The following is a 22,857-nucleotide window of genomic DNA, read 5'->3' on the forward strand; positions in this document are numbered from 1 at the left end:
TGCAGCACAGCATGATCCGCCCAGAGAGGGCGGCTTGCAAGCGCCGCTGCCTTGCACCTTCGTATTTAGAAGGGCCTTTTCCTTCGGCAACAAGATTGTGGCAGGCAGATCCCCTGCCTGTTGAGATCGGCCCGAGCCGAGTAATCTCAGCACTGCAAGACTTACCACACTTGGAGCCAACTTCACGGGAATCTGCGCTCAAAACTCGAACCTACGCCAACGTGGCTAACCGTGCTTGTTTATCTTACGATCCGACGTATTACCCATAGGCTGTGCTGTTCTCAGGCTTAATTCGGATTCGCCAGTGTTATGGTTACAGTGCTGTGAATGCATGACTTGCTTCGTCATACGACATCCAACGGTTAGGCTGAGGACTTAGTATATTTCTTACGAAGACAAGATGCGAACTTACTATGGCTAGTTGGTGACCGAGTCGAAGAACTCGCTCTGCGCGTCGTTTTGCCGTGCTAGCTAATTCCAGGTATCTGTCCTCCTCGTCATGCTCCCTGTCGAACCACTTCGCTGGGAGATACTCCTGAGCCCAAATTAATCCTCGAATTAGATAGTCCTCTGGAAGTGGCAGTTCGTCCTGCTCCTGCGTGTCCTGATCCAACGGAAAGACCGACTGGCAGATAGAGGCGTTGATTTCAGAAGGTTGACTTTGTTGGTTTTCGGTTTTGACTAACGTATTGAGGAATGCGGCGATATCTGACCAAGGAGAGTTGTCGAGAAATTTGGTAACGTATTCAATAGACGCAAGAGTGGAAAAGAAGGAAAGCATAACGTGTACATGTGGGAGAACATTCTTGTCACCAATGCGGCGAAGGACAAGAGAAAATGTATCGTTCGTCAGGCATGTGGCTCTGTTGAACGCTGTGTCGGATAGTAGAGTGTTGAGCTTGGGTACTATCTCTTCTTCGGGAACCTTGGGCTTTTGCAGATCCGCATCAGGAGGGCCTATTGAATCACGCGCTTCAACCGCATATCCAGGTTGCTTACGCTGCTCAGCGCGTAGCAGAAAAAGTTGTCGGAAAATGTTCATGTTGAAGCCATAGTCGAACCATGACGCGATGTTCGTCACTGCGGTGTATACGCCCTGCTCTTTCCACTTGGCTGTAACTCGACCGATATGATTGTCGAGTTGAAGGAAGTATTCCCCACGTGCTGTTTCGAATTTATCCGAAAGATCTTTTTCGAAAGTGTAGGCGTGGGCCTTGATAAAGCTGGCATCGATTGGAAGCGCAGCCGACATGCTCGCTGGAGACCGCCCTAAAACAGGGTCAAACAAGGTCATGATAGACTCTCGAGCACTAGGAAACGGCTCGACAGAGCTGAGAGATCTCGCGTAGTAGTAGATCTGATGAAGAGCATTCGGTCGAGCAAGGATAGCGAGATGGTGGTACAAGCGGCCGACAGGAGGATTCCTGTCAGCTGCTTTCATGTACCAAGATCTTGCAACGTTAGCCCAAGTTTCTCGATCTCTAATATCTTCATCCTCAATAGCCATGCGATATCGTCCTAAATCGCCTAGGCACTCTATCCAGGTATCCTCAAAAGCAGGCACTGTCTCGTAAAGCAATGCCATCATCTGATAGGACAAATAGATGAATGCGAGCATGTAGTCCAGACTCTCCGGGAGACGTCTACGGAGTAATTCAAGGAACGAATGAATTCCGTGTTTCCACATCCGTGCTGGCATTGTATATTTCGCAGCCAGTCGTCGAAGCGCTGGAGACGCTGAGGGGTGTTGAGAGGCCAGGAAAAAATCGTGGTGTTCATGTAGAAGAGTACGATGAAGTGCGATAAGCGCCTGCCAGTGGTCAGGAGCCAGCTTCTGATTCGAGTCTTGCGGAACAGCTGCCTGTGCTCGATCGACATGGATGCACTTCGTCTCCACCATGGTTAGCCCGGCGTATATTGACTTTACTTCTGACCCAAGCTGTTCTTGCGATATAGGGCGGCTATCTGGCTGTAACAAAAGCCCCGGAAAACGAGAGTCGTGTTTCTGTATCTCAAGTATTCCAGCTTGGCGAGGATGTCCAGTCGATGACGGTGAGGCATCGTTCCGTGTTTGCTTAGTAGACGATAAGAGATGTCTTTGATTTGAAGAGGCATCAGCTGACCTATCACTCCATTGTTCCTTGTTGGACTGACGGGAAGATAAGGTACCTTTTGCACCTTGTCTAGGGTTATATAGGCGAGTGTCGGTAATTTTAGAGGGAGATTTATTAGGTCCCATCGTATAGGCCAAATCCCTCGAATAATCGGGATCGGCAAATGCAACATTGTCACGAGGGGGGGATCCTTTCTTCTGATATGTACGAATATCTGACTGAGCTCGTCTCTTCTTTCCTGAGGAAGGCGATGTCTGACGTTCTTTCCCTGCGTCCAAAGATAAAGTAGCAACATCAGGTGCACCTGTACCACTCGTAAAAGCGTCTGGAGATCGCCTCGATTGTCTGATAGCGGCATTAGAGTTATGTCAGTGCTGCAGCCTTCTTTGCTTACCTTGCTTTGACGACTGCGTCTCGGACCTTTAGACGTCCTTGCTTGTCATCTAAATCCTGTACTTCTGAAGCATGCTCGACTCTCGTATGATTTAACAACTGTTCTAGAGTCTGAAAAACCTCGCTGCTATGGTCGTGGGCATAGGGACAAAGGAACGACCCAGATAAGCGGTCGCCCGCGTTGTGACTTGCTTGCGTTCTCAGGGCGGTAACAAAACGCGACTGTATGTCAACATGTGGTAACTCCATCTCGAATGTTGTATGTTCAAGCCCCGCAACTCTGCTGCTCATCCAGATGCCGAGCTTGCCGAACGATAAGTAGTGTAGAACAGCCCGATAATGTTGACAAATGACGGAACATGAGCAAGCTGCGTATTGAAATGTCAGGTATTTGTGCGTATCTCTTGCTGGAAAGAAGAAGTTTGATGTTCGTGGGGGTTACGGTTCAAGCCGACACATGGAGAGGAAAGTGACGTGTAGGTCGAGAAGAGACTAGTTTGCTCAATCGAGGCCTGACCCAGGAGAACAACGAGTACACAGACCCGAATCAAAGAGCAGACAAGATCGAGCGTATCTCATTAATTAATAGAAGAAGATAAAGAGATAGTTCTGCATAGTTGATGGGTTGGAGGCAGGGCCGCCTTGACACTAGTCGCTCCGCCTAAATGCGAACCGTCAGGCAAAACAGGCAAACGCTAGGCAACAATCCTGCGCCAACACCGCAGTAGTCCCATTTTGCCCAGTTACCTCTCATGGATATTCTTGGAGGCGCACCGTTGCCTTCTCTTATGCTGACAGCGTGTTGAGCCGCGTCGAGGCTGAGACTGAGCTCGCTCCACATTCTACATACCTAGGTCGCGCCATGAAATTTTCCCCATTTTGGCGACTTAGGCGTGCACATTCTTCGTTGATGTAAAACAGCTGTCGTATGCAGAGCATAACACAGAAATGCACAGTACGCAGCTCGTGTAAGCTCTTGAACCCGTGGATTCATTCTTAGGCTCTGTTGCCTGGAATTTACTTATCCAATGCCTGTGCGGTGTTCAAGTTTGCCTCTGATCGATTGAGAGTACTGGCGATGGATTTGCTAACCGTGCTGTAGTCTTTAGACCGATGAGAGGCTATAGCTGATTATTGGCAATCTACACCCACCTCAGCTTTCTAGCATCTGACTGCCATACCCGTCCACTGCTTACTTTTGGAGGCCACCTGCAAAGACCTCCTTGTATCGTCAGTCACACATATGCATAGACCCAACGCAGCCAGCCACGAGTCCTCCACTTTGCTCGAGACGGGTGATGACACATGTGCCATCAAACAGAAACTGCCCAGCTCAAGACGTTGTTGCCACCACCTCGGATCACTCCGTGAGCCATCAATTACACAGAGAGACATGTATTACTCTCCCATTGGCACGGAGAAAATTAAAGTGTTTCGTAGAGGGGTAATCTAAGCTCAACGAGGAAAGTTTGCATTATACTGCGGGTCCGCACATCCACGACTGCGTGGTTCGTCGATACTGGACAGTCGTAGTGTGGAGTCCTGCGAAACGTGCTGGCGATGCACAATGCGTTGACACAGTTTGGGTGTATCTGTTGCCCTGCCAGCCTTCCTATTAACGAGGCGTCTGCTTTGGTGTCCTTAGCGCTAGTCTATGCGAAAGGCTGGAAAAAGCGTCGTTCAGCGAGAGAAGCGCCAGACACAGTTTCTTCACTGCCTGGAGTCCTCTGATAATACAAGCGACTGACAGGGCCTCGCAGTATCTAGCGCTTGTCTCTGGATCCGTGCGTGTGCCAGAGCTATGCACGAGACCAGAACACTATACCACAGTGAATGGCCATATTGTGATTCCACGATAATAGCTGCGTCATTCAAGTGCATACTAGAGGTGGATTCCAACCGAATGAGCCCAACGCGCATAATGATTCCGGGACCGATCACGAAAGCGTCAGCATGCGAATATTGGTACACCCAACGACATGCTTAGAGTTGCGACCTCCAAAGACGCGGACCCTGTGATGAATGTAAGTGTGCATGCATCCAGTCAACGAATATTCTGGTCCACCCTTTGGTTCGACATATGACCAATGTACATCACAATACAGCGGGAATGATGACACTGCACGCTTATGGAAACTGGTGTGTACCCCTTGAGTACCTTCTCTGACCAATCATAATGGCTTCCAATGTAGGCAAAGAAGTCAGTCTCTCTTCGAGGCGTGCATGTGGTGTGTACAGGTCCGAACCACCTATCACAAATCGTGGTGCAACATACCAGCGCGTACCTCATTAGTATTCTACATAGCACAGTCATACTATATCAGACGCACGGTAGCTGCAGGCGCATCGCGATGCCTTTTCCTCGGATCCCGAGACGCTCAACCAGATAGATGATCGACGACATATGAACCCTACACAAAGCACGGTCTGAAACTCTAGAACGCTGGACCTTTCCTCCGGTGTCAGCCTTTGACTGAATAATCCCCGATCTGCAAACGAGTGGAGTTGACAGTACCGATTCTTGTCTCATGTAAGACCTGACCCAGAACCAGATCCGCGGTCTTTGTGTTAAGAGGTGTTCGATGCAGAGTCCTTCTACAGCTGCCAGAGAGTAACTAAGGGTTCTTGGGCCAATAACACTAAGCGAGCTCCTGGGAAGGCAAACATTTGCCTTAAAGCGGGGACCACAGCCCGCTCGTCCCGCACCTCCTTAAACGCCAGGGACATTGTGCTTGCCGTCATTGCATTATCGTTGGCTAGATAGTCATTGGTTGAATCTGAATGACCAAATCCTTCAATAATCGGCATGCAGACTTGCAAACCAATGCTTGCAGGTGGTGTAATAAAGAGAAGGGCAAAGGGCGTGCTTACTATGTGCACGAAGAACGTTGCACTTGTGCACCCATGTTGCTCGCCAGGCCTTCGGAACTGCTGGAGTTTATTTCGCTCGTCTCAATTCATTGAGACTGGATTCTGGAGCTCAGTCACAACGCGATTATGATTGCCCTGGGTGCATGACGATCAAATCTACTTACGGTCTCACAGAGGAGACCAAATCTTTGAGACATCCACATAGGTACGTGAGATCACAACAGTGAATGGTGAGGTTTCCTAGCAGTATACCTACCCAGAATCGAAACAAATGTTCAAATTCATGGATGTGTATCAGTACACGCCCCACCTGCTTGAGTTGTTCCTGCATCGCCGATACACCGTGCAACCTGCAAGTTCACTTACATGCGGTGAAAGTTGACTTTCAGGAAGTCTCACTACGGGGCTTCTTTATGCAGACAACTATACGTACCTTAATCTTGTACACACTTGGAATTGACAGGTATGCTTCTTTGTGACTTTCTCATCCAGATCAAATCTTTGCTCAACGATGTTACACGCCTGTCTGCATGGCTTTCTCAATGATTGAATTCCGAGCTTTGAAACTGTCTCGCATAAAGTAGAAGCATCATGGTTTTTCGGTGGATACACTTTATCACCTGGTTGGTACTTTTGTGAGATGCCGCTTCACTGTTCAGTACAACGAGCACCAGGGTATGTAAAAGTCAGATGAGTGATTGCAAGGTAAGATGTCCCCCAATAAGCTAATTTAGCGATGAGTCAGGGCTGACACGGTGATATACTTCATCATGAAAGAAAGAAAAAGGGCGACTCCATACGGCGCACAAGTCATTCGTCACAGTGAGGATATGGTCCTTGACGGCGTTTCCATTGAACTGCAAGCTTGAGGGGGTCGTAATCTTGGAAAAACATACTGTTTAGGCAAAAGCTGAGGTATCTCACCGGTATCGGCGCATGATAACTACCTAGGTACCTTGGTACGGCCTTGCACATCATTGTCAGTCTAAGTAAGCCATCTATGAAGCTCGTCTCATCTAGGCAGTAGTCACCCGACACTGTCTATCTAATAATTACGTAGCTGTCGTCAGATTGGGGCCGTCAATGACTTCTAAGCGGCCTCCGCAACCTGAGACGCTTACGTCTCAGCCGCACCGGTAAGATTGGAACGATGGGCCCAAGTAACAATCACCAGTGATGACCGATGGTCCTATTGGTGGCGCATACTATGCTTATTTCTGAAGGATTGCCTAGTGTAGTGGGACGGTCAGCTAATAATCAAACGTCGGCCGCCATTGCCATAATGAATTATCTCGTGTAAGTGCTGCTACTAGTCCTGGATCATGTATCACCATCCGAAGCCACATCGAATTTGCCTGATTGACTTTGATTGATGCAACTAAACGAAGGACGAGTTCGAAGCTTACAGCTCATGCATGCGTTGTATGTCACCAGGTCGGCGATATGGCCTCCTAACAGGCTGTCATGCAGGGAAATACGGTCCTCTAAGTACCTAGATATCGATCGATGCACAAATCTTGCACTGCACTCCCTAGTGTAAAGATGAAGTGAACATACTGTAAACGTGGCTCACATGCTTGGATGAGGTTGAACGGTACGAAAACTGTTATCCACAAGGCTGAAGTATACTAGCCTTGGCTCGAAAGCCTAGATTGATCACTATACAAAATGGGGGCCAAATTGGTGCAGGACTGAACCTAGGTAGGCTGATAGTACAACCCTAGGCCATGACGTTCACGCCTGATGCAGACCTGGATCTGCAGAGGTCTTGATTTTGAGTCATTCTCTTCCATCAATGACATACTTTTGTTACTACAAACTTTCCGGTCGATCAAGGCATAAATCGGGCCACTACTCAGTCTGTCCTCGGTCGACGATCAAGTACCTTGAGATTTGGCATGAACCCCAAACCCCTAAGCCCTCAACCCCCAATTCGCTTTTCTTTACTTTTTCAAATGACACCACCATGCGCGCTTGTCGCTACAATTTTGTGAAGGTGGGTCACCCAGGCGATCGCGAGCAGAGGTCATCCTGGACTACGATCATACTTGCTACGCGGACCTTGCTGCAAGACTGTCCAGGCGATTGCCTTCAGATAACCTCTAATCCATAATTATACCATTGAACTCGGATCCGAAGGATATCCCAAATTGGAAGGTCAAAGACATGTGGAAAAAGTAGGGACACGGAGGAAAAAGCAATGTCTGAGTCGCGGAGCAAGAAGGCAAAAGACCATCCTGGTAAGACTAAAGCACATTTATGGAATTACCCGAGGCTTCGCATTGAAGTCATACCAAGTTGTTTGATGGCATTAGAACGATGCGCACCTGGACATCGATGGTAAGGCTAAGCTACCTAGGTAGGTACCTAGGTATCCACATGATCTGCCAACGCAACCGCCACGCCGCCTTTGTGTAACACAACAGTCAGATCTCGCGCTTGCCGCGTGAAAGTTTGGTGCTAATCACTTGCATGATCTCGGGCCGCTCCGCAGAAGTGACTTGCGTGCGTCCGTGCCACGAAGGTCCTTTGCTTCCAAAGGTGCATCGCGCTAAGGAGTCGCTTCACCGGTCAAAGCACGTTCTTAAAGGAGCGGAAAGCAGGCACTATTCGACCGCTCCTTTCGCGAGACTGGGCCTAAGAGCTGCAAAAGAGCACGCGCATGTTGTCACGCGCAGGTGTTGTGTTGTCTCGGGGGGTTGCGCGTTGCGTGCAAGTGAGGCTGAGAACTTGCGTAACCTGTCTACGCTGGGTGTCAGACGATGTCAGTGGCTGGGACGGCAGCCTTTTCAGCAACTATTTTTGTCTCGGTAGTGTGCAGAATCAGCTTCAGACGTCGGTGAACGAGGAAGGATAGATTCGCAATATCAAAGACAATAGGTGAGTCGAAGTAGCTTAGTGTTTACAGACCTTTGCATCGCCTTGCGCATGGGACCAAAATTTCGTCCAGCCTAGTCTTACCATATGCTTCGTCATCATCAGGGTTTACCTCTGTATTCTCTCGTTGCGGGAGCTTCGGTCTTTGAGGCTGTGTTCTGTTGCGTGCGTCGTGTTGGATGTGAATATTTGAACCTACCACGGAGGTGCCCGTCCAAGGCTCAACGATCCTCGCGTTTGATTTGTTGCTCATAAAATTGGCGTGGTAGGACTCGTATTGTATCTTCAGCTGAACGAAGACGATTCCTGAATCATGTTTTATTGCTGGGGACAGCAAGGGTCCAAAGATCAAAGGCAGAAACATAACCATGTTCGAGTGGACTTGGAAGGCGATAATGAAAGCTGTGATGGCGTCAAGTGTTCGAAATTGTATCCGTTCATGGTCTCGAAGCCCCAGAATATACTAGGAATATGCACAGTGTACTGCGACGGAACCCTATTGCTATCACGTGTGCCTACTATACGTCGTTTACGACAAGCAACCTTGGAAGGCTGCCTAGCAACAAGGACCGGTGAACGTATGTAGTCTAAGACAAACACTCTCTAGTAGCGAATCACCTAGAGATAAAATGCAAGGACGTACTTGTAATTACAGAGAAAAGTCTCTCCAAGCTCATCACTAGTACCCCGGGCGTGATTTCAGGACCCAGAGAAGTAGTGCTCAGTTGTCGATACCTTCAAGTAAAAAGGGCATGAGAGGCGAAACTCGAAAGCACAGTTTAGGTAAATCGCCCCTTAAATTGTGCGATGAGTCTGTTGCAGCAGCGCTGTCGTACTGCATCTGTGTGGACGAATTCGAGTTGCAGCCTAATTATCTTAAGAACACCAATCCTGCTCTTTCACGACATTGTCCGCGACACACACCGAAATTTCCAGCTGCGATTCTCTGCCAGATATCAACGCATACGGAGAACACCCAAATATTTTGAGTGAGCAGCGCGACACCCTTCACACGTCCAGTATTTGCAACATGAAATCGATAGCTGCGAGGGCGCACAACGAGAAGCTAGAAGTGTAATAACGGCGGCCACAAAGCAAGATCCTACATCGCGTAGGCAAACTATCGGGAAGCTGGGAGAATTTGGACCTGAAGTGTTCAGGAGACCCACGCTTTCAGCTCCACGAGTGTGGGGGAGTGTGACTAGCGCCGGACGAGGAACGCGGCCGGATCACCGACGAATGCGAATGTAGTGGAAATCACCACGTCATGATGGAAATCCCCCATTGCATCTCCAGGCGCAGGGAACCACGGTTGCTAGCGTTTTGACCCTTGCGGACCAGATGTTGCGGACGAAGTCCTAGCCTTTTCAAATCTCTTATCAGTTCTGTCCTTAGCACAAGCGTTGTGGCGCGTCGAAGCGTGTCAGTTTGGTAAGCAAAGCGCGAGTTTCGGTGACAACTACACCAGCCCCACAAAGTCTGTGATGATGTAGCATGCTGTCTTCCCATCCCAATAGAGCACATCTGGGAACCTGTCCTAATTATTCACCGCAGTCCACAATAGCGATGCTTATGCAGCAGTAAAAGACCACGCCTTTCGAAAACCCCTGTGTCAACCCAGCGCACCCGTCAATATTCACAATGACGGAGAATGTAGATGGTGTGTTCGTCGACGATAATGACATCGATCGGACCTTTCGCCAACGGCCTGGCTCCTCGAAATCAAATGCGAAAGTGCCGCTTCTTGTCCATAGCAAGCCAGGCAAGAGTGGCGCAAGCTCGCCTGGGCTCGATAGCGACGACGAGAACGCTCGACTCCTAAATCCCACACCGATCGATTACCAGACTACAAACAACGATGCGAACAAGGACGATGAGCCAGAGTGGTTTCGTGAATTCCGAGGTCTTCCCTGGTGGAAGCGACCCTCGATCTACTGGCTCTTGCCGCCCTTCCTTCTGTTTACCGTAGCTTTTGGAGGCGTTGTGGTGCCTAAACTCAACCTGATAATGGATCTCGTGTGCGAGGAGTACTATGCTTCTCTTGACGGCAACGGCGATCCTATCTCAAGCCCCATGGACCCCGGCACAGACCGATGCCGAAACGACGCCGTATCCTCTCGATCCTCGTTGTTTCTCCTTTACGGTAGTCTCTGCTCCGGAATACTGGCCGCTATTACAAGTCCGCAGCTTGGTGCATTATCAGACCGGTTCGGTCGAAAGACTTTCATGGTCGTTAACACGTCTGGTGCACTTTTCGGAGAGATCCTCACCATCTTAGCCGCTAAGTTCCCCCAGACTGTGCACGTAAACTGGATCTTAGTCGGCTACGCGTTAGAAGGCCTATCCGGCTCATTCATTGTGGGCATGGCTCTAGCACATTCCTATGCAAGTGACTGTGTGGCACCACAGAAACGAAACGTCGCTTTCGCCTACTTCCACGCCGCTTTGTTCGGCGGCATTGCACTTGGGCCTGTTGCGGCAGGTTACATTATCGAGGCCCGCTCGAAGTACACGAGCAAGATCGACGCTGTAGTCTTCATCTTCTATCTGGCGCTTGCGGCTCATGGCCTCTTCATCATGTTCCTTCTCTTCTGTATTCCGGAGTCGTTGAGCAAGTCACGTCAGGAAGCTGCACGAGAGAAGCATAGAGAGGAGATGGAGCGACTGGGCCCAGAGTCAGACTGGATCAACCAGCTGCGACACATCAACCTGTTCCGCCCACTGAAGATCCTCTGGCCCACCGGCCCTGGCTCATCTTCTGTCGTTCGATGGAATCTGATCCTCCTTGCTGCCACAGACACCATCATGTTTGGCATTGCCATGGGTGCCATGGGCGTGGTAATTGTCTACACTCGCCTTCAGTTCGACTGGCAAACACTCGAGTCCGGACGCTTCGTCAGCATAGTCAACGCTTGTCGTGTGTTCGCTCTTCTTGGCGTCCTCCCTCTCCTTACCCGCTTGGTGCGAGGCAAGAACGGCGCTATGAAGCAACGCAGCACAGGCACTGATCGATTTGATCTGTCAATCATTCGCGCTGCTATATTCTTCGATACTTTGGGTTTCATCGGCTACGCGCTGGCACCCAGTGGAACCCTCTTCACACTTTCCGGCGTTGTTACCGCAGTCGGAGGTATTGGATCGCCAGCACTTGGGGCAGCACTGACAAAGCATGTTCCGAGTGACAAAGTCGGGCAGCTGCTCGGTGCGACAGGACTGCTACATGCCATCGCTAGAGTCGTTGGACCTACTATCTTCAACGGTATCTACAGTGCGACTGTCTCAGGCTATCGACAGACTGTGTTTGTAGTCCTGGCCTCAATGTTCGGCTTGGCATTCTTGTGCAGCTGGTTCGTACGACCTCATGGTAAGATTCCAAGCGATACAGTTAGTAGATGGTTTGCTGATCATGCATAGTCCACCTTGAAGAGAACTCCGAGCCCACATCGGGAGATCTCCCTGCGGACGCATAGTATGCTGACCTTCTTCTTCAGCCCGGAGGTAGACATTTCTCGAAGAGCACTTGGTGTCTGGGAGAATACTTGGAATATTTTACACATATGGCATCCTCTGAGATAAAGGTAGTGCGTAACGCAGTACAATATATAGTTTGAATAACAGTGTACGTGAACTTGTATAAATAAGTACACACAAATACGTAATATCCTTAGAGTCAAAAAAACACAGCTATCTTGCCATCGTGTTGGGTGGAACACACCAGCAAAAAGATCGACACCTGTGTGATTCGAACACACGCTCCCGAAGGAAATGCCTGACTATGGATAGCAGGGCATCGCGTTAACCACTCCGCTGAATTCATGTTAGGATACAGCGTAATTGTGGTTCTTCTCGTGGTGTGACTTACCCAAAGTGCCATGATTGGATGTCATGTTGATGAAAAGAAGGTCAAAAACAGAACATATATACTGCTACAATATCGAGCTTTAGACACGGTCCCACCGTTGTCGCCTGATTGCGTGCGGAAAGTGGGTCCCGTGTTCGCTTCCGAAGAGTGTGGGACGATGCGTGATCACCTTGCAAGTTTGTCAAACCTAAAGAGCGTAGTACCGGCTGAGCTCCAGAAAGCATGCTGTAACAACGCACCAATTTCTTTCAAAAGTTCGATGGAGATAAGACCCAGTTCAACTGGATAGCTAATAACGGTGCAACATCTCCCTGCTGTTCATACAGCTTGTAGTACGGTCGGTTTGTTTGGGATCGTTTTCGACATTCAACCATGTGTCATACACACTACACTGCACCCAGACATGTCTGACCAGCTACTTTGCAATTTTGTTGGATCCAAACCATCGATACCGTAGCAAACAAGCAGAAGGAATATCATCGAATAGATTCGTTCAAGTGTATACAATCTAATCAGGAAGAATCCTTACAAACTATTTGCCTCACGCTGCATTTTGCCAAGTGACTGGTGATGCTTTGGAGCGACTTAAGCCCTGCCTTGAGTAGCTCCAGCACACCTCCATGTGCTCTGCCGTGACCTTTTCTGTATGGGCTGGTGCAGGCGAGTACCGGGAAGGGAGGGATTGCGAGGCTGGCTCATGCTGGTTATGCTTGATCAGAATGGCTACAGTGCAGTTCTGCGGAGACTGTGGCAATTCTCTATACGCATTTTGCAAAACACAGCTCTTTCATTGCAAGGCACTCTGTTGATCTTACAACAAGTTGCCACATGATAGCTATTCACTACACGAGCCTTTCTCTATGCAAATCTCTATTTCTTCCCCTTACCCTTCTTTTGCTGCTGCTTCTTCCCTTGATCCTTCTTCACCTCAACCTTCTTCTCCTCGGCGACCGGCCCGCCTTGCGTCAGGCCCTCCGCCCTCTTCTTCCCCTTCCTGCCCTTCGGCCTGTAGTACGTGCGATCGCGCATTGGCAGCCATCGTTCTGCGTCTATCTTCTTGTTCGCATCGTAGTCCTTCGGCATGCGGACCTTGCGCAATCGCTTCGGCCGCGATGCAATGGTCTTTGTAGGCGCAACGCTGCGCTTGCGTGCTTCGGAGACGAGGGCTGTGGTCGTGGGAACGCCGGCGCTTTCGAGGGCCGCGGCATCGATATCAGCGACAAGACGGTTCGCTTCCGGAAGGTAGGCGAGCAGGTCGGCAGGGATGGAGGTGGGGTCATAGATGCTCTGGGCGGCGACGAGGCCGGCGATGGCAGCTCGGTCTTCGTCGTCTTGTTCATAGAGGCTCTGGAAGATGGCGCCTGCTGCTTTAGCGTTCTCGGGGTTGTGTGGATCGAGCAGTGCTGTGCCGGCTGCAACCATGAGAGACTTGGATGGCGCCTCTGTTTTGGACTTGTGCGGCGTCCTCCAGTATTCTGCTGCTTTTGCAAGTTCAGACTTTGCTGCGCCTGGACGCCCTTGTTGTGTGTAAAGGGAGACAAGCGATGCAATCAAACCTGGTGCAAACCGCACATCGAGATCAGACGCGGACCCGCTTTGCTCGAGACGCTTGAAGAACGATTCCAGAAGGTGGGTGGCCGCAGCGTAGTTATTGGTGAGAATGTAGAGGTGGGCGATTGTGAGAATCAGACCAACATCGTTAGGCCTCTTCTCCAACAGAGGTACGATTTCCTTCAATGCTGCCTTCTCAGTCTCAGCATTGCGTGCATGAGCTGCGGCATTGATGACACCAGCCATGTTCACAGCTGGCGATAAAGACGGAGACGGCGATGCCTGGATGACTTTTTCAGTCGACGATGCGACGCCAGCAGTCTTTTGCGAAAGGAGCGAGATGACGTATTCATCTTGTTGCAGGATGTTTGCCTGGAACGAGAAGTGCTGGTTAGTGACTGGCGGCTTCGGCGACGAGTGGAAGAGGCGGTGGGATAGGTATGGGTTCGAGTGCTCCTTCGATGCGGCAATGCTGTTGACTTGTGCAATGTAGCGGACAGAGAGATCCTTGATGCTGCACAGCGTTAGTTTTGGATGACATCCGACTGTCTTTGGTACTCACTCAGCAAGAGGGATGGTAGCCGCCAGCTGTGCAGCCTCGTCCAGCTTGCCCATCTGTGTGAGCACATACACCTGTTGCACGGTGATGGGCAGTATCTCCGCCTTCTTCTCCTCTTCAGTAAAGTCCTCAACCGCGTTGCAGAGGTCCTTGGCCCGTTTCAGGCACACCTCTCCCTGCGCCAGTTCGCCACGCGATATGCTTCCACATGCTGCATTGAAGGCTGTCTCGAATGCCTCAAGGTCTTCTCTTGTAGGCTTCTTCTTTTGCGCAAGCTCGCCTTGTCCTGTCCATTCTAATTGAGCGTCTACGGCGCCAGAGTTGATATTGATGTCAAAGGCTTCGTCTTCGACAGGGTGATTCGCTAGCTCCTTGTACACTTTCGCAGCCTGTGCGAAGTTCTCTGACCGGTATGCCTGCGCCTGTCAGCCTCAGAGCCTCTATATCTTTATCGAAACACATACAGCTTGGGCCAGGATGTGCTGTGTTTTGCGATCCGATTTAGCACCTAAGCTCTGTGCGACTTGTACAGCTTTCGCTGCATCGCCGGTCTTGTACAGTGTATAGGCGTAATCGAATTGCGACTTCTGTTGCAGCTCCTTCACGTCCTCGAACACCTTGAGCGCACCCTCGAAGTCATCTAGATGTAACAGCGCGATTGCCTTCACATGCTGAGCCTCGATATCATTCTTGTTCTTCTTGATCTCGGCGTTGGCGGCTCGAAGAATCTCGTTGTGGTCCTCAATGGAGGTTTGCGCAAGGAGCGCGGAGAGTGTTTTTGCCATTATTACAGTCGCCACTTATCTATCATCCATCGGCGACGGAATTGTGTATTCGGCAAGGGTGTAGTGGCGCTGGCGGGGGTTAGATGCGGAGGTCACAGTGCAGCACGCGGGGAGATGAGGTGGGATGTCGCTAGCTGTCTCTTTGGTGTGGCTTGTGCGCATGAGCTCCCTGATGACATTAGGTACCAGTAGTCTGCAGTGCAAGAGTCGTTCGCACACAATCCAATAAGCGTCTGTCTGTATTTATAGCTGCTGAAGGACAAAAGAACAATCCGTAGTTTTTCTTGTTATCCAACGCCGAACGTGAGCATTACTCTAAGCACACCATCGAACCATGACGCCAGCGCTATGCAATGAAACAATCAAACGTCCTCAAACTCGTCTTCTTCACTTTCTTCGCCACCGTTGCCGTTTGAGGCTGGAGTCGCAACATTGGAGGGCGTCGGCGCCGCCGATGACTCAATCTTCACACGCTTGGAGTCTGGAAGCTCACTCGGGGTACCCACAGCCACATCCTCGAACTCGTCGTCATCTTCATCTTCGTCGTCGTCGTCGTCTTCCTCTTGTTCTTGTTTGCGACGCTCAGCCTCAATCTGAGCGAAGACATCATCAAGATTTTGCGTCGAGGAGATGCCATCGGTCTGCTCCGTCTTGATTGCTGGCCCGCGTGTGCCATTCGTCTCCTGCCTGCTACCTGCAGCGGTCCCGCTAGCGTCCTTGATAACTGTAGACTGAGTATGCCACGATGGCAGCTGGTTCTGCGCCGCAATCTGCTCCTGGCGAGCTCTGTCTGCCGCTGCTTGCTTCTCATTCTCTTCGGCTGTGGATGCGATCTGGACATTGATTTTCTCGGGCTCTGCAGCAAGCCCTTTGACAGCTGTAGGTCTCGTGTAGGATGGATCGACAACTTCTAGCTTCGTGCCAGGATCGATGAGTTTGTCGCGAGGCAGTTCGATCTTTGTGTCGACTGCATCCTTGCCCTCGATCAACGGAATCTTCAACTCGTCGATTATCTTCATCATGTCAAGCAGTGGCTTGAACTGCTTGTTGAATCTCGCTGGAGTGTCGTCGGCATCATGTTGGTTGCCTTCGTCAATCTCATCAAGCGGGAAGTTGCACTTGAGGCACAAGAAGCCCGATGCCCGGCCCTGGGAATCGGGGTTATCAAGCACATCCATCATGGTGTACTGAGACTTGCAGCGCTTGCACGACAGCTCTGCTTTCTCCGTCGTTGGTTTTGCATCCTTGTTGATCCGTTCGTGCATCTTGTGAATGCGATACTTGGTGGAGTCGATGGCACGACGGTAGTCAATATAGTACCACTCGCGATTCGAGAGTTTTGTCGCGCCGTCACGCTTGACTTGCTCGGTGTAGCTGCGTCTGTCAGCATTCTACACTCGACTTTACCTCTCAGACTGTACATACGTTGTGCACAAGCCTGCCTCCTTCAGCCTACCGACCAGCTTTCCGACGTATTTTGAGTTCTTGCCAGCGTCGAGAATCTGGACCATGTCTGACACATGTAAAGCGCCGTGGTAACAGAGGGCATCGAGGAGAACGATATGTTCCGTCTCATAGAACATGCGGACAACAATTTTCACGAGCTGCTTCGCAGTCTCCAAAGGATCTTTCCCCATAATGGCGATAGATGAAAGGTGTACGCTCGATGGCGAAGATGGATTCGATCTCCTCAGCACGAGAAGGCAGACTCGTTCTTTGTCTGCATGCGCCGGACGCGATTACTGCTTTGATTGGCGCAGTTGAATCTATCACCAAATACCGGAGCTCTATTAGTCCTTTGTCCACTGGGTTACGGCTGTCCGCGAGCGAGTGAACGTGACAGCGTGGTGGTGTTGGAGAGCAGACGTTGAGACACTGAAGGCAGCGATCATGAATGCTAGAGCGGTAACGCGGGCGGTGAGGCGCGTACCTGCCGCGCCAAGTCCAAAAGTTCGTGAATTTCGATGATCGCAGCAGAGCTTCCCACCATTATCTGGAACCGCATACTTTCTTTCTATGCTCTTCCTCTCTCGTAGCAAGCACTTGACTTCGCAATGGCTGACAACGGCTCTTCGAACGACGGCGGCAAGCGCAAATGGGATAACAACGGCGGCGGTCGCGGGCGAGGCCGTGGGGGTGGTAACATGCAGCACGGCAGCCGTCCGAATAAGAAGAGAAATATGGGCCGTAAGGACCACGCGTAAGTTTGCTTGCGTCTGCGTTCTGCCTTTCTCTAACTAAGCAAGCAACGATCAATTAGATAGGCGAGGTCGCAACGCAGAACAACAGGCACGCAATAAGGAAGCACTCGTAAGGGGTGAGAACGAGAAGCCAGCGCTTCCCGCAGCCTTCTCTACCGAAGAAGTTGCAGCCGAGGAGCGCAGGCCGAAGCGCAAAGTCGCCGTCTTGGTTGGCTACTCTGGCACTGGCTACAAGGGTATGCAAATCGACAACAAGCAGAAGACAATCGAGGGCGATCTTTTCAAGGCATTCGTCGCCGCCGGTGCAATTTCAAAAGCGAACGCAGACGACCCCAAAAAGTCGGCACTTGTGCGCTGCGCACGTACCGACAAGGGCGTCCACGCCGCTGGCAATGTCATTTCCCTAAAGTTGATCATCGAGGAAGAAGATATTGTGGACAAGATCAACGCAAATCTCTCCGATCAGATTCGGATATGGGGCATCCAGCGAACGACAGGATCTTTTAGCTGCTACCAGGCGTGCGATTCACGGTGGTACGAGTACCTCATCCCAACACACTCATTCCTTCCACCGCACCCATCGAGCTTCATGGGGAAGAAGCTGGTCGAAGAGGCAGAGAAGGCCGGTGACCTGGACGAGTACAAGAAGAGGCAGGCTGAGGTGGCAGATTTCTGGTCAGACGTTGAAGAGAAGTCGATCAAGCCCATTCTTGAGACGTTGGACGACTCGATACGGCCGCTCGTGGAGGAGGCTCTGTACATTGCCGATACAACAGACGCGCCCGAAGATCAAGATCCCGTCATCGAAGCATCGATCGATGAAACACTCAAAGACGTGACGGACGCCATCACTGCAAAGAAGGCTGCGGCAGCAGAAAACGCAAGCGAAGAGGCAGCCGCCGAAACCGCAAGACCCGAAGCAGGCGAGGCGATGCAAGTCGACGAGGTCAAGGAAGCTGTGGAGAAGGTTGAAGCTCAGCATCCCACAACAACATTTGACGACCAAACCGACGGCTCCATTCCTCTTCCTGCCGGCATTGTGAACAAGCCCGCCCTCGAGGAAGCAGTCAAAGCGCTCAAGAAAGCCATCATGGACGCCAAACGCGCGTACCGCATCAGCCCCGAGCGCCAGGCACGCGTGCAAGCCGCGCTGGACAACTACCTCGGAACCCGTCGCTACCACAATTACACCGTGCAGAAGAAGTTCAGCGACACGAGCGCAAAGCGCTACATCAAATACTTCAACGTCGCCCCGAAACCCATCATCATCAACGACACCGAATGGCTGAGCCTCAAGGTCCACGGCCAGAGCTTCATGATGCACCAGATCCGCAAGATGGTCGGCATGGCCGCGCTCACGGTGCGCTGCGGCACCAACCCCAAGATCATGCTGGACAGCTTCGAGAACAACACCGTTCGCGTCCCGAAAGCGCCCGGGCTGGGCTTGCTCCTCGAGCGCCCTGTGTTCGATAGCTATAACGCTAAGTCGGCGCAGGCGTTTGGCCGCGAGAAGATCGACTTTGCAAAGTACGACGATAAGATTCAGGAGTTCAAGGAGCGGGAGATTTACCAGCGCATCTTCCGCGAAGAGGCGCAGGGAAACCAGTGAGTTGCACCCTATTAAACTACTCTCCCCCTTATGAAACACGGAAGTTGGCATGGATTTAGAGCGGGATGCTAACCAATGTTGCAGATTCAATACGTTCTTCACACATTTGGATAACTACAGAGACTCGACCTTTTTGTACCTGACATCGGGCGGTCTCGCGGCGACAAAGCAGGGCCTGAAGAAGAAATCCACACAGCCCGAGTTCGAGCAGGAGTCGGACAACGAGGGATACAAAAGCGACAACTAGTAGCACCAGCAAAAGCGCTGGCAAAGATATCTTTAAACGAACGACAATTGATACCCAAATTGAGCCTCCCCGCTGTTGTAGATGTCCATGTTGGAGCTTTGATGGGTTCGCGGCGCATGCGTGTCGGGAGTGTGGACTCCATACGTCACAGCTCAAACGCTTTGAAGATGGTGATATGTAATTGAAAGCCTATCCTCACGAGGCGAACACGCCCGAAACCCTAGAATTACACATATGCAAGCTCGCTCATGCCGCGCTCTACTCCACTCCACGTTGACCACTCTATGTCCTGGCGACGGACTTCTTCTCCGCGCCCATGTCGTGCTCGGTGTAGTAGAAGTTCTCCTCGGGGACGCGGCCACGGAGGAACTCGGGCTCAGAGCCACGGACGTAGATGTCCTCGTACAGTACCTTGCCGTTAGGCTCGGGGACGGGCATGGCCTCGGCTTCGGCGACCTCGGCGTCGACGTCGGAGCGTGCCTGCTTGTCGAGTGACTTGAGCTCCTCCTCGGTGGTGACACCCCAGTCGAGAAGCTTCTGCTTGAGACCGGCGATGGGGTCCTGGGTGGAGCGCATGCGCTGGATCTCCTCACGTGTCTAGGCCTGTTAGCTATGGCTTTCAATATTGTGTGACGGGGAGCTTACGCGGTAGGTGGTTCCGGGGTCGGACATGGAGTGACCTCCGTAGCGGTAGGTGACGTATTCGTAGACGAGGGGACCCTTGCCGGCAGCGCAGTACTCCTTTCCGTACTTGACGGCGGCCTTGACGGCGAGGACGTCCATGCCGTTGATCTTCAGACCAGGGATGTACTGTCCGCGCTTGTAGTAGTCGGTGATGGCAGACGAGCGGTTGGCAGCGGTACCCATACCGTACTTGTTGTTCTCGCAACCGAAGATGATGGGGAGCTTCCACAGGCTGGCCATGTTGTAGGCCTCGAAGACCTGACCCTGGTTGGAGGCACCGTCACCGTAGAGGGCGAGGGTGACCTGCTTCTTGTTCTCGTACTGCTGGGCGAAAGCAATACCAGCGCCGACAGGGACCTGGGCACCGACGATACCGTTTCCTCCGTAGAAACCGGGGGAAAACATGTGCATAGAACCGCCCTTTCCGTAGGCGATACCCTCCCGCCTGCCAAGCAGCTCACCGATGATGCTCTTGACAGTTCCTCCGCGCATCAGCGCGAAGCCGTGGCAGCGGTAGGCGGTGATGAGGTGGTCGGCGCGCTCGATAGCGTGCTCAATACCGACGGCAACGGCCTCCTGACCGACGGAAAGATGGCAGAAACCGCGGATCTTCTTCTCCTTGTACAGCCTGTCGGCGGCCATCTCCATGCGGCTGTGTGCTATGTCAGAGAGCGTGCGGGCGCAAATTGCAGGCGGAGAAATCGTACCGGACTGCAACCATGTCGTAGTAGATCTGCTTCAGCTCCTTCTTGGTTGTCTCGAGTGTGTACGGCGGGGGGTCGAGCTCGTAGGTCTCGAAGGCCTCATCGGAGAGGCGGACCTCGAAGGGCTGGTCGTCCGCCTGCGGTGCGTCAGCCATCACAGCTCCATCACGACTGCTGCAGCGGCCCCAATTGGCGCGCGCTGAGGCTCTCGTACCTCGGGGACCTGGTCCCGCTCGGCGTGCGACGAAGCGGCATCGGTGGTCACGAATCTGCTGAAGGCCGGGCGCGTGGCGGGGGCGACGAAGCGCTGGCGGAGCGGCGAGGCAATGCTCCTCCTGATGGACCTGGAAAGCATGTTGGCGCCGGCGGGAGGTGACTGGCGGGGTGGTGACGGGGGGAGTGGACGTTCTTCGCTCAGTGCAAAAAGGTTGAGCTGTCGCGGATCACCATCTACGCTAGTGCGCGGGCCCACCCCAACAGCGATGCAGCAATGCGGCGGCCGAACTCCGACCCTGACAGTTGCCAGAGCTGTCACCGCGCGTGGTCGAGCATGCGGCGGGACGAATAGTCAGATGCTGGAAACCAGAACAGTAGTTTGATGCAGCATATAATCCCAATTATCAAGACAACCACCGCGCAGATGTTGCAAAGCCGTCACTCGGCAGCATCGGACAAGAAGTGCGCCCGAGTATGGGTAAGAGCTCAGCTCGCAGTAGGGCATCTAGCTAGGCCTCACACATCAGACTTCAGACAAAAAGCACGCATCACTGCAAGATAGAGAATCAGTTCCAACGTAGGTTGCTCCGCGCGTCGTTATTATGCGAGATAGCGTACAATATCATACAAGATGTACATTCCGTGTTTTCCCGGTTTACGCCGCAGCGGCCTCCTGCTTGTTCTGCCCAGACTGCCCAGCAAAGAACTCCTTCTGCGCAAGACACCTCTCACTCGTGCACCCCGGGCATCTCAGAATCATCTGCGGGCTGCAAGCTTCGCCGCTGTGCAAGTGCGACTTTGCGAGATCCGCGAGTGCCTTGATGAATGTGGGGCTGCCGTTCAGGCTGTCTACGCGCTTGACACCCTCGTGGCCCTCTGCATCCTCGCCGATGACTTCCTTGTCCAATTCGTACAAAGTCTCGATGTGATCGCTGGTGAACGCAATAGGAATCAGGAGCATGTCTGTCTGTCCCTTCTTCATCAAGTTCTTGACAGTGTCTGAGGTCTGCGCGCCGAGCCATGGCTGAGGGCCGACCTGCGACTGCCATACGAGACGGTACTTGTACTTCATGCCCAATCGCTGCATGACTGCGTACACAGTGGCTGCAACCTCAGCCGGGTAAGGGTCACCGCGGTTTACGACAGACATGGGCAGGCTGTGCGCCGAGAAGAGCAAAATGACGTTGTCTCTTCGCTCGGCCGGGTACTCAGCCAGCTTCTTCTCGATTAGCTCCGCAAATGCGTCAACCAGACCCGGGTGCGCCGGCCAGCGGTCAATGACACTCCAGTTGATTGCGCCCTTGGTGTCGACCTCTCCTGTTGCCCTCTTGCCCTCAAGTCTCGTCCTCCACTTCCACAGCTCATTCAGTGACGAGCCGGTGGTCGAGCACGAGTACTGAGGGTACTGGGTGAATGCAACAGCCCTGCCACCATTACCGCCACCGTAACCGTCGGCAAGCAGCTGCTTGTACACGTCCTCCGTCAGGGGGTCTGCGTACCGGAAGGCAACGTATGGTTTGTGGGGAGCAGTGTCCGGGGAAGTCTGGTCAAGAATCTTGCACATCTCTGATGCCTGATATTCCGACCATTTCCTGATAGGAGACCCGCCGCCAATCTCGGCGTACTGCTTTTGAATCTTCGGTGTTCGTCGTCGCGCAATCAGAGGTCCAATGTAATCCTGGAAGCGACCAAAGGGAATGAGATCGCCATCAGCCTGCACCCGTCAGCTCTTGTCATATTGATGACGCCCGACCGAACATACGAATAATCTGCTCAGAAAGCTGCCGACTTCGTCTGTTGTCGCTGGCCCTCCCATATTCATGAAGACCATAGCAGTGCCCTTCTTTGAGCCGTGGCTCTGTGTGACGGGGGCAACAGATGCATTCCCTCGCCTCCATTGCGCGCTGTATGCCGAAAGAGCGGGTGTAGCGGTCGCTGTGGGTGTGACACGCCTCGCGGCGTGCGCCAAAGGTGTGCGAAGAGCCATTGGGGAAGATGTGAGAAACAAGAAGGAACCTCGGTCAAGCGAATGTATGAGAAGAGCAGCAGTGGCCAGACAGCTAATGTGAATAATGTCACCGGAGGGAAAGCTCTGGCCAATAAAGGCCCTGAAAGCAGTGATGACGAAGATCGAGCTCGCAGATCGAGTGGTCGGCGATCCGTTGCGGCCGACTCACGCTAGGC

The 22,857-nt window shown here is 52.1% G+C and overlaps 7 protein-coding genes and 1 non-coding gene across 8 annotated transcripts; 2 read left to right on the plus strand and 6 right to left on the minus strand.

Moving 5' to 3' along the window:
- Positions 1-313: 313 nt before the first annotated feature.
- C7974DRAFT_313777 (uncharacterized protein) lies at positions 314-2,756 on the minus strand (the record flags this gene model as incomplete). Its single annotated transcript, XM_046138428.1, has 3 exons — positions 314-367; positions 413-2,459; positions 2,509-2,756. The coding sequence occupies 3 exons, from the start codon at positions 2,754-2,756 to the stop codon at positions 314-316; spliced, it is 2,349 nt and encodes a 782-aa protein (XP_045996529.1).
- Positions 2,757-9,663: 6,907 nt separating this feature from the next.
- On the plus strand, positions 9,664-12,062 carry C7974DRAFT_396634 (tetracycline-efflux transporter-like protein). The gene is made up of 2 exons (XM_046142096.1): positions 9,664-11,618; positions 11,669-12,062. Exons 1-2 carry the CDS (start codon positions 9,897-9,899, stop codon positions 11,723-11,725), a joined length of 1,779 nt encoding a protein of 592 aa, XP_045996530.1. The 5' UTR covers positions 9,664-9,896; the 3' UTR covers positions 11,726-12,062.
- C7974DRAFT_t86 lies at positions 11,983-12,070 on the minus strand. The gene has a single exon. It is a non-coding gene; the product is annotated as a tRNA-Ser (tRNA).
- A 548-nt stretch (positions 12,071-12,618) lies between these two features.
- On the minus strand, positions 12,619-15,113 carry C7974DRAFT_337966 (uncharacterized protein). Its single transcript, XM_046139222.1, has 3 exons — positions 14,692-15,113; positions 14,231-14,643; positions 12,619-14,182 (listed from the first exon to the last, which is right to left on the minus strand). Exons 1-3 carry the CDS (start codon positions 15,010-15,012, stop codon positions 12,988-12,990), a joined length of 1,929 nt encoding a protein of 642 aa, XP_045996531.1. The 5' UTR covers positions 15,013-15,113; the 3' UTR covers positions 12,619-12,987.
- C7974DRAFT_396637 (uncharacterized protein) lies at positions 15,111-16,869 on the minus strand. The gene is made up of 2 exons (XM_046142097.1): positions 16,438-16,869; positions 15,111-16,386 (listed from the first exon to the last, which is right to left on the minus strand). Exons 1-2 carry the CDS (start codon positions 16,647-16,649, stop codon positions 15,375-15,377), a joined length of 1,224 nt encoding a protein of 407 aa, XP_045996532.1. The 5' UTR covers positions 16,650-16,869; the 3' UTR covers positions 15,111-15,374.
- A 102-nt stretch (positions 16,870-16,971) lies between these two features.
- Positions 16,972-19,186, plus strand: C7974DRAFT_206781 (pseudouridine synthase). The gene is made up of 3 exons (XM_046136877.1): positions 16,972-17,212; positions 17,259-18,818; positions 18,907-19,186. The coding sequence occupies exons 1-3, from the start codon at positions 17,067-17,069 to the stop codon at positions 19,067-19,069; spliced, it is 1,869 nt and encodes a 622-aa protein (XP_045996533.1). The 5' UTR covers positions 16,972-17,066; the 3' UTR covers positions 19,070-19,186.
- C7974DRAFT_206742 (pyruvate dehydrogenase E1 component subunit alpha) lies at positions 19,087-20,933 on the minus strand. The gene is made up of 4 exons (XM_046136876.1): positions 20,672-20,933; positions 20,461-20,594; positions 19,715-20,405; positions 19,087-19,666 (listed from the first exon to the last, which is right to left on the minus strand). The coding sequence occupies exons 1-4, from the start codon at positions 20,810-20,812 to the stop codon at positions 19,352-19,354; spliced, it is 1,281 nt and encodes a 426-aa protein (XP_045996534.1). The 5' UTR covers positions 20,813-20,933; the 3' UTR covers positions 19,087-19,351.
- A 310-nt stretch (positions 20,934-21,243) lies between these two features.
- On the minus strand, positions 21,244-22,793 carry C7974DRAFT_473050 (uncharacterized protein). The gene is made up of 2 exons (XM_046146553.1): positions 22,436-22,793; positions 21,244-22,387 (listed from the first exon to the last, which is right to left on the minus strand). The coding sequence occupies exons 1-2, from the start codon at positions 22,658-22,660 to the stop codon at positions 21,329-21,331; spliced, it is 1,284 nt and encodes a 427-aa protein (XP_045996535.1). The 5' UTR covers positions 22,661-22,793; the 3' UTR covers positions 21,244-21,328.
- Positions 22,794-22,857: the final 64 nt, after the last annotated feature.

Source organism: Boeremia exigua (assembly GCF_020726555.1).
Source record: "Boeremia exigua strain MPI-SDFR-AT-0100 chromosome Unknown C7974scaffold_7, whole genome shotgun sequence".
Lineage (NCBI taxonomy): Eukaryota > Fungi > Ascomycota > Dothideomycetes > Pleosporales > Didymellaceae > Boeremia > Boeremia exigua.

Bases quoted from the DNA above. Each gene is read 5' to 3' on its own strand.
- C7974DRAFT_206781 (XM_046136877.1), top strand. From the start codon at position 17,067: ATGGCTGACAACGGCTCTTCGAACGACGGCGGCAAGCGCAAATGGGAT. The intron at 17,213-17,258 runs GTAAGTTTGCTT...TAACTAAGCAAG, and splicing joins ATGGGCCGTAAGGACCACGC to CAACGATCAATTAGATAGGC. The intron at 18,819-18,906 runs GTGAGTTGCACC...CCAATGTTGCAG, and splicing joins GAAGAGGCGCAGGGAAACCA to ATTCAATACGTTCTTCACAC.
- C7974DRAFT_473050 (XM_046146553.1), bottom strand. From the start codon at position 22,660: ATGGCTCTTCGCACACCTTTGGCGCACGCCGCGAGGCGTGTCACACCC. The intron at 22,388-22,435 runs GTATGTTCGGTC...TGACGGGTGCAG, and splicing joins GCTTTCTGAGCAGATTATTC to GCTGATGGCGATCTCATTCC.
- C7974DRAFT_396634 (XM_046142096.1), top strand. From the start codon at position 9,897: ATGACGGAGAATGTAGATGGTGTGTTCGTCGACGATAATGACATCGAT. The intron at 11,619-11,668 runs GGTAAGATTCCA...TGATCATGCATA, and splicing joins GCTGGTTCGTACGACCTCAT to GTCCACCTTGAAGAGAACTC.
- C7974DRAFT_337966 (XM_046139222.1), bottom strand. From the start codon at position 15,012: ATGGCAAAAACACTCTCCGCGCTCCTTGCGCAAACCTCCATTGAGGAC. The intron at 14,644-14,691 runs GTATGTGTTTCG...TGACAGGCGCAG, and splicing joins AGCACATCCTGGCCCAAGCT to GCATACCGGTCAGAGAACTT. The intron at 14,183-14,230 runs GTGAGTACCAAA...AACGCTGTGCAG, and splicing joins GCTACCATCCCTCTTGCTGA to CATCAAGGATCTCTCTGTCC.
- C7974DRAFT_396637 (XM_046142097.1), bottom strand. From the start codon at position 16,649: ATGGGGAAAGATCCTTTGGAGACTGCGAAGCAGCTCGTGAAAATTGTT. The intron at 16,387-16,437 runs GTATGTACAGTC...TGACAGACGCAG, and splicing joins GAGGCAGGCTTGTGCACAAC to CTACACCGAGCAAGTCAAGC.
- C7974DRAFT_206742 (XM_046136876.1), bottom strand. From the start codon at position 20,812: ATGCTTTCCAGGTCCATCAGGAGGAGCATTGCCTCGCCGCTCCGCCAG. The intron at 20,595-20,671 runs GTACGAGAGCCT...GACGCACCGCAG, and splicing joins AGCGGGACCAGGTCCCCGAG to GCGGACGACCAGCCCTTCGA. The intron at 19,667-19,714 runs GTAAGCTCCCCG...TAACAGGCCTAG, and splicing joins ACCCCGGAACCACCTACCGC to ACACGTGAGGAGATCCAGCG.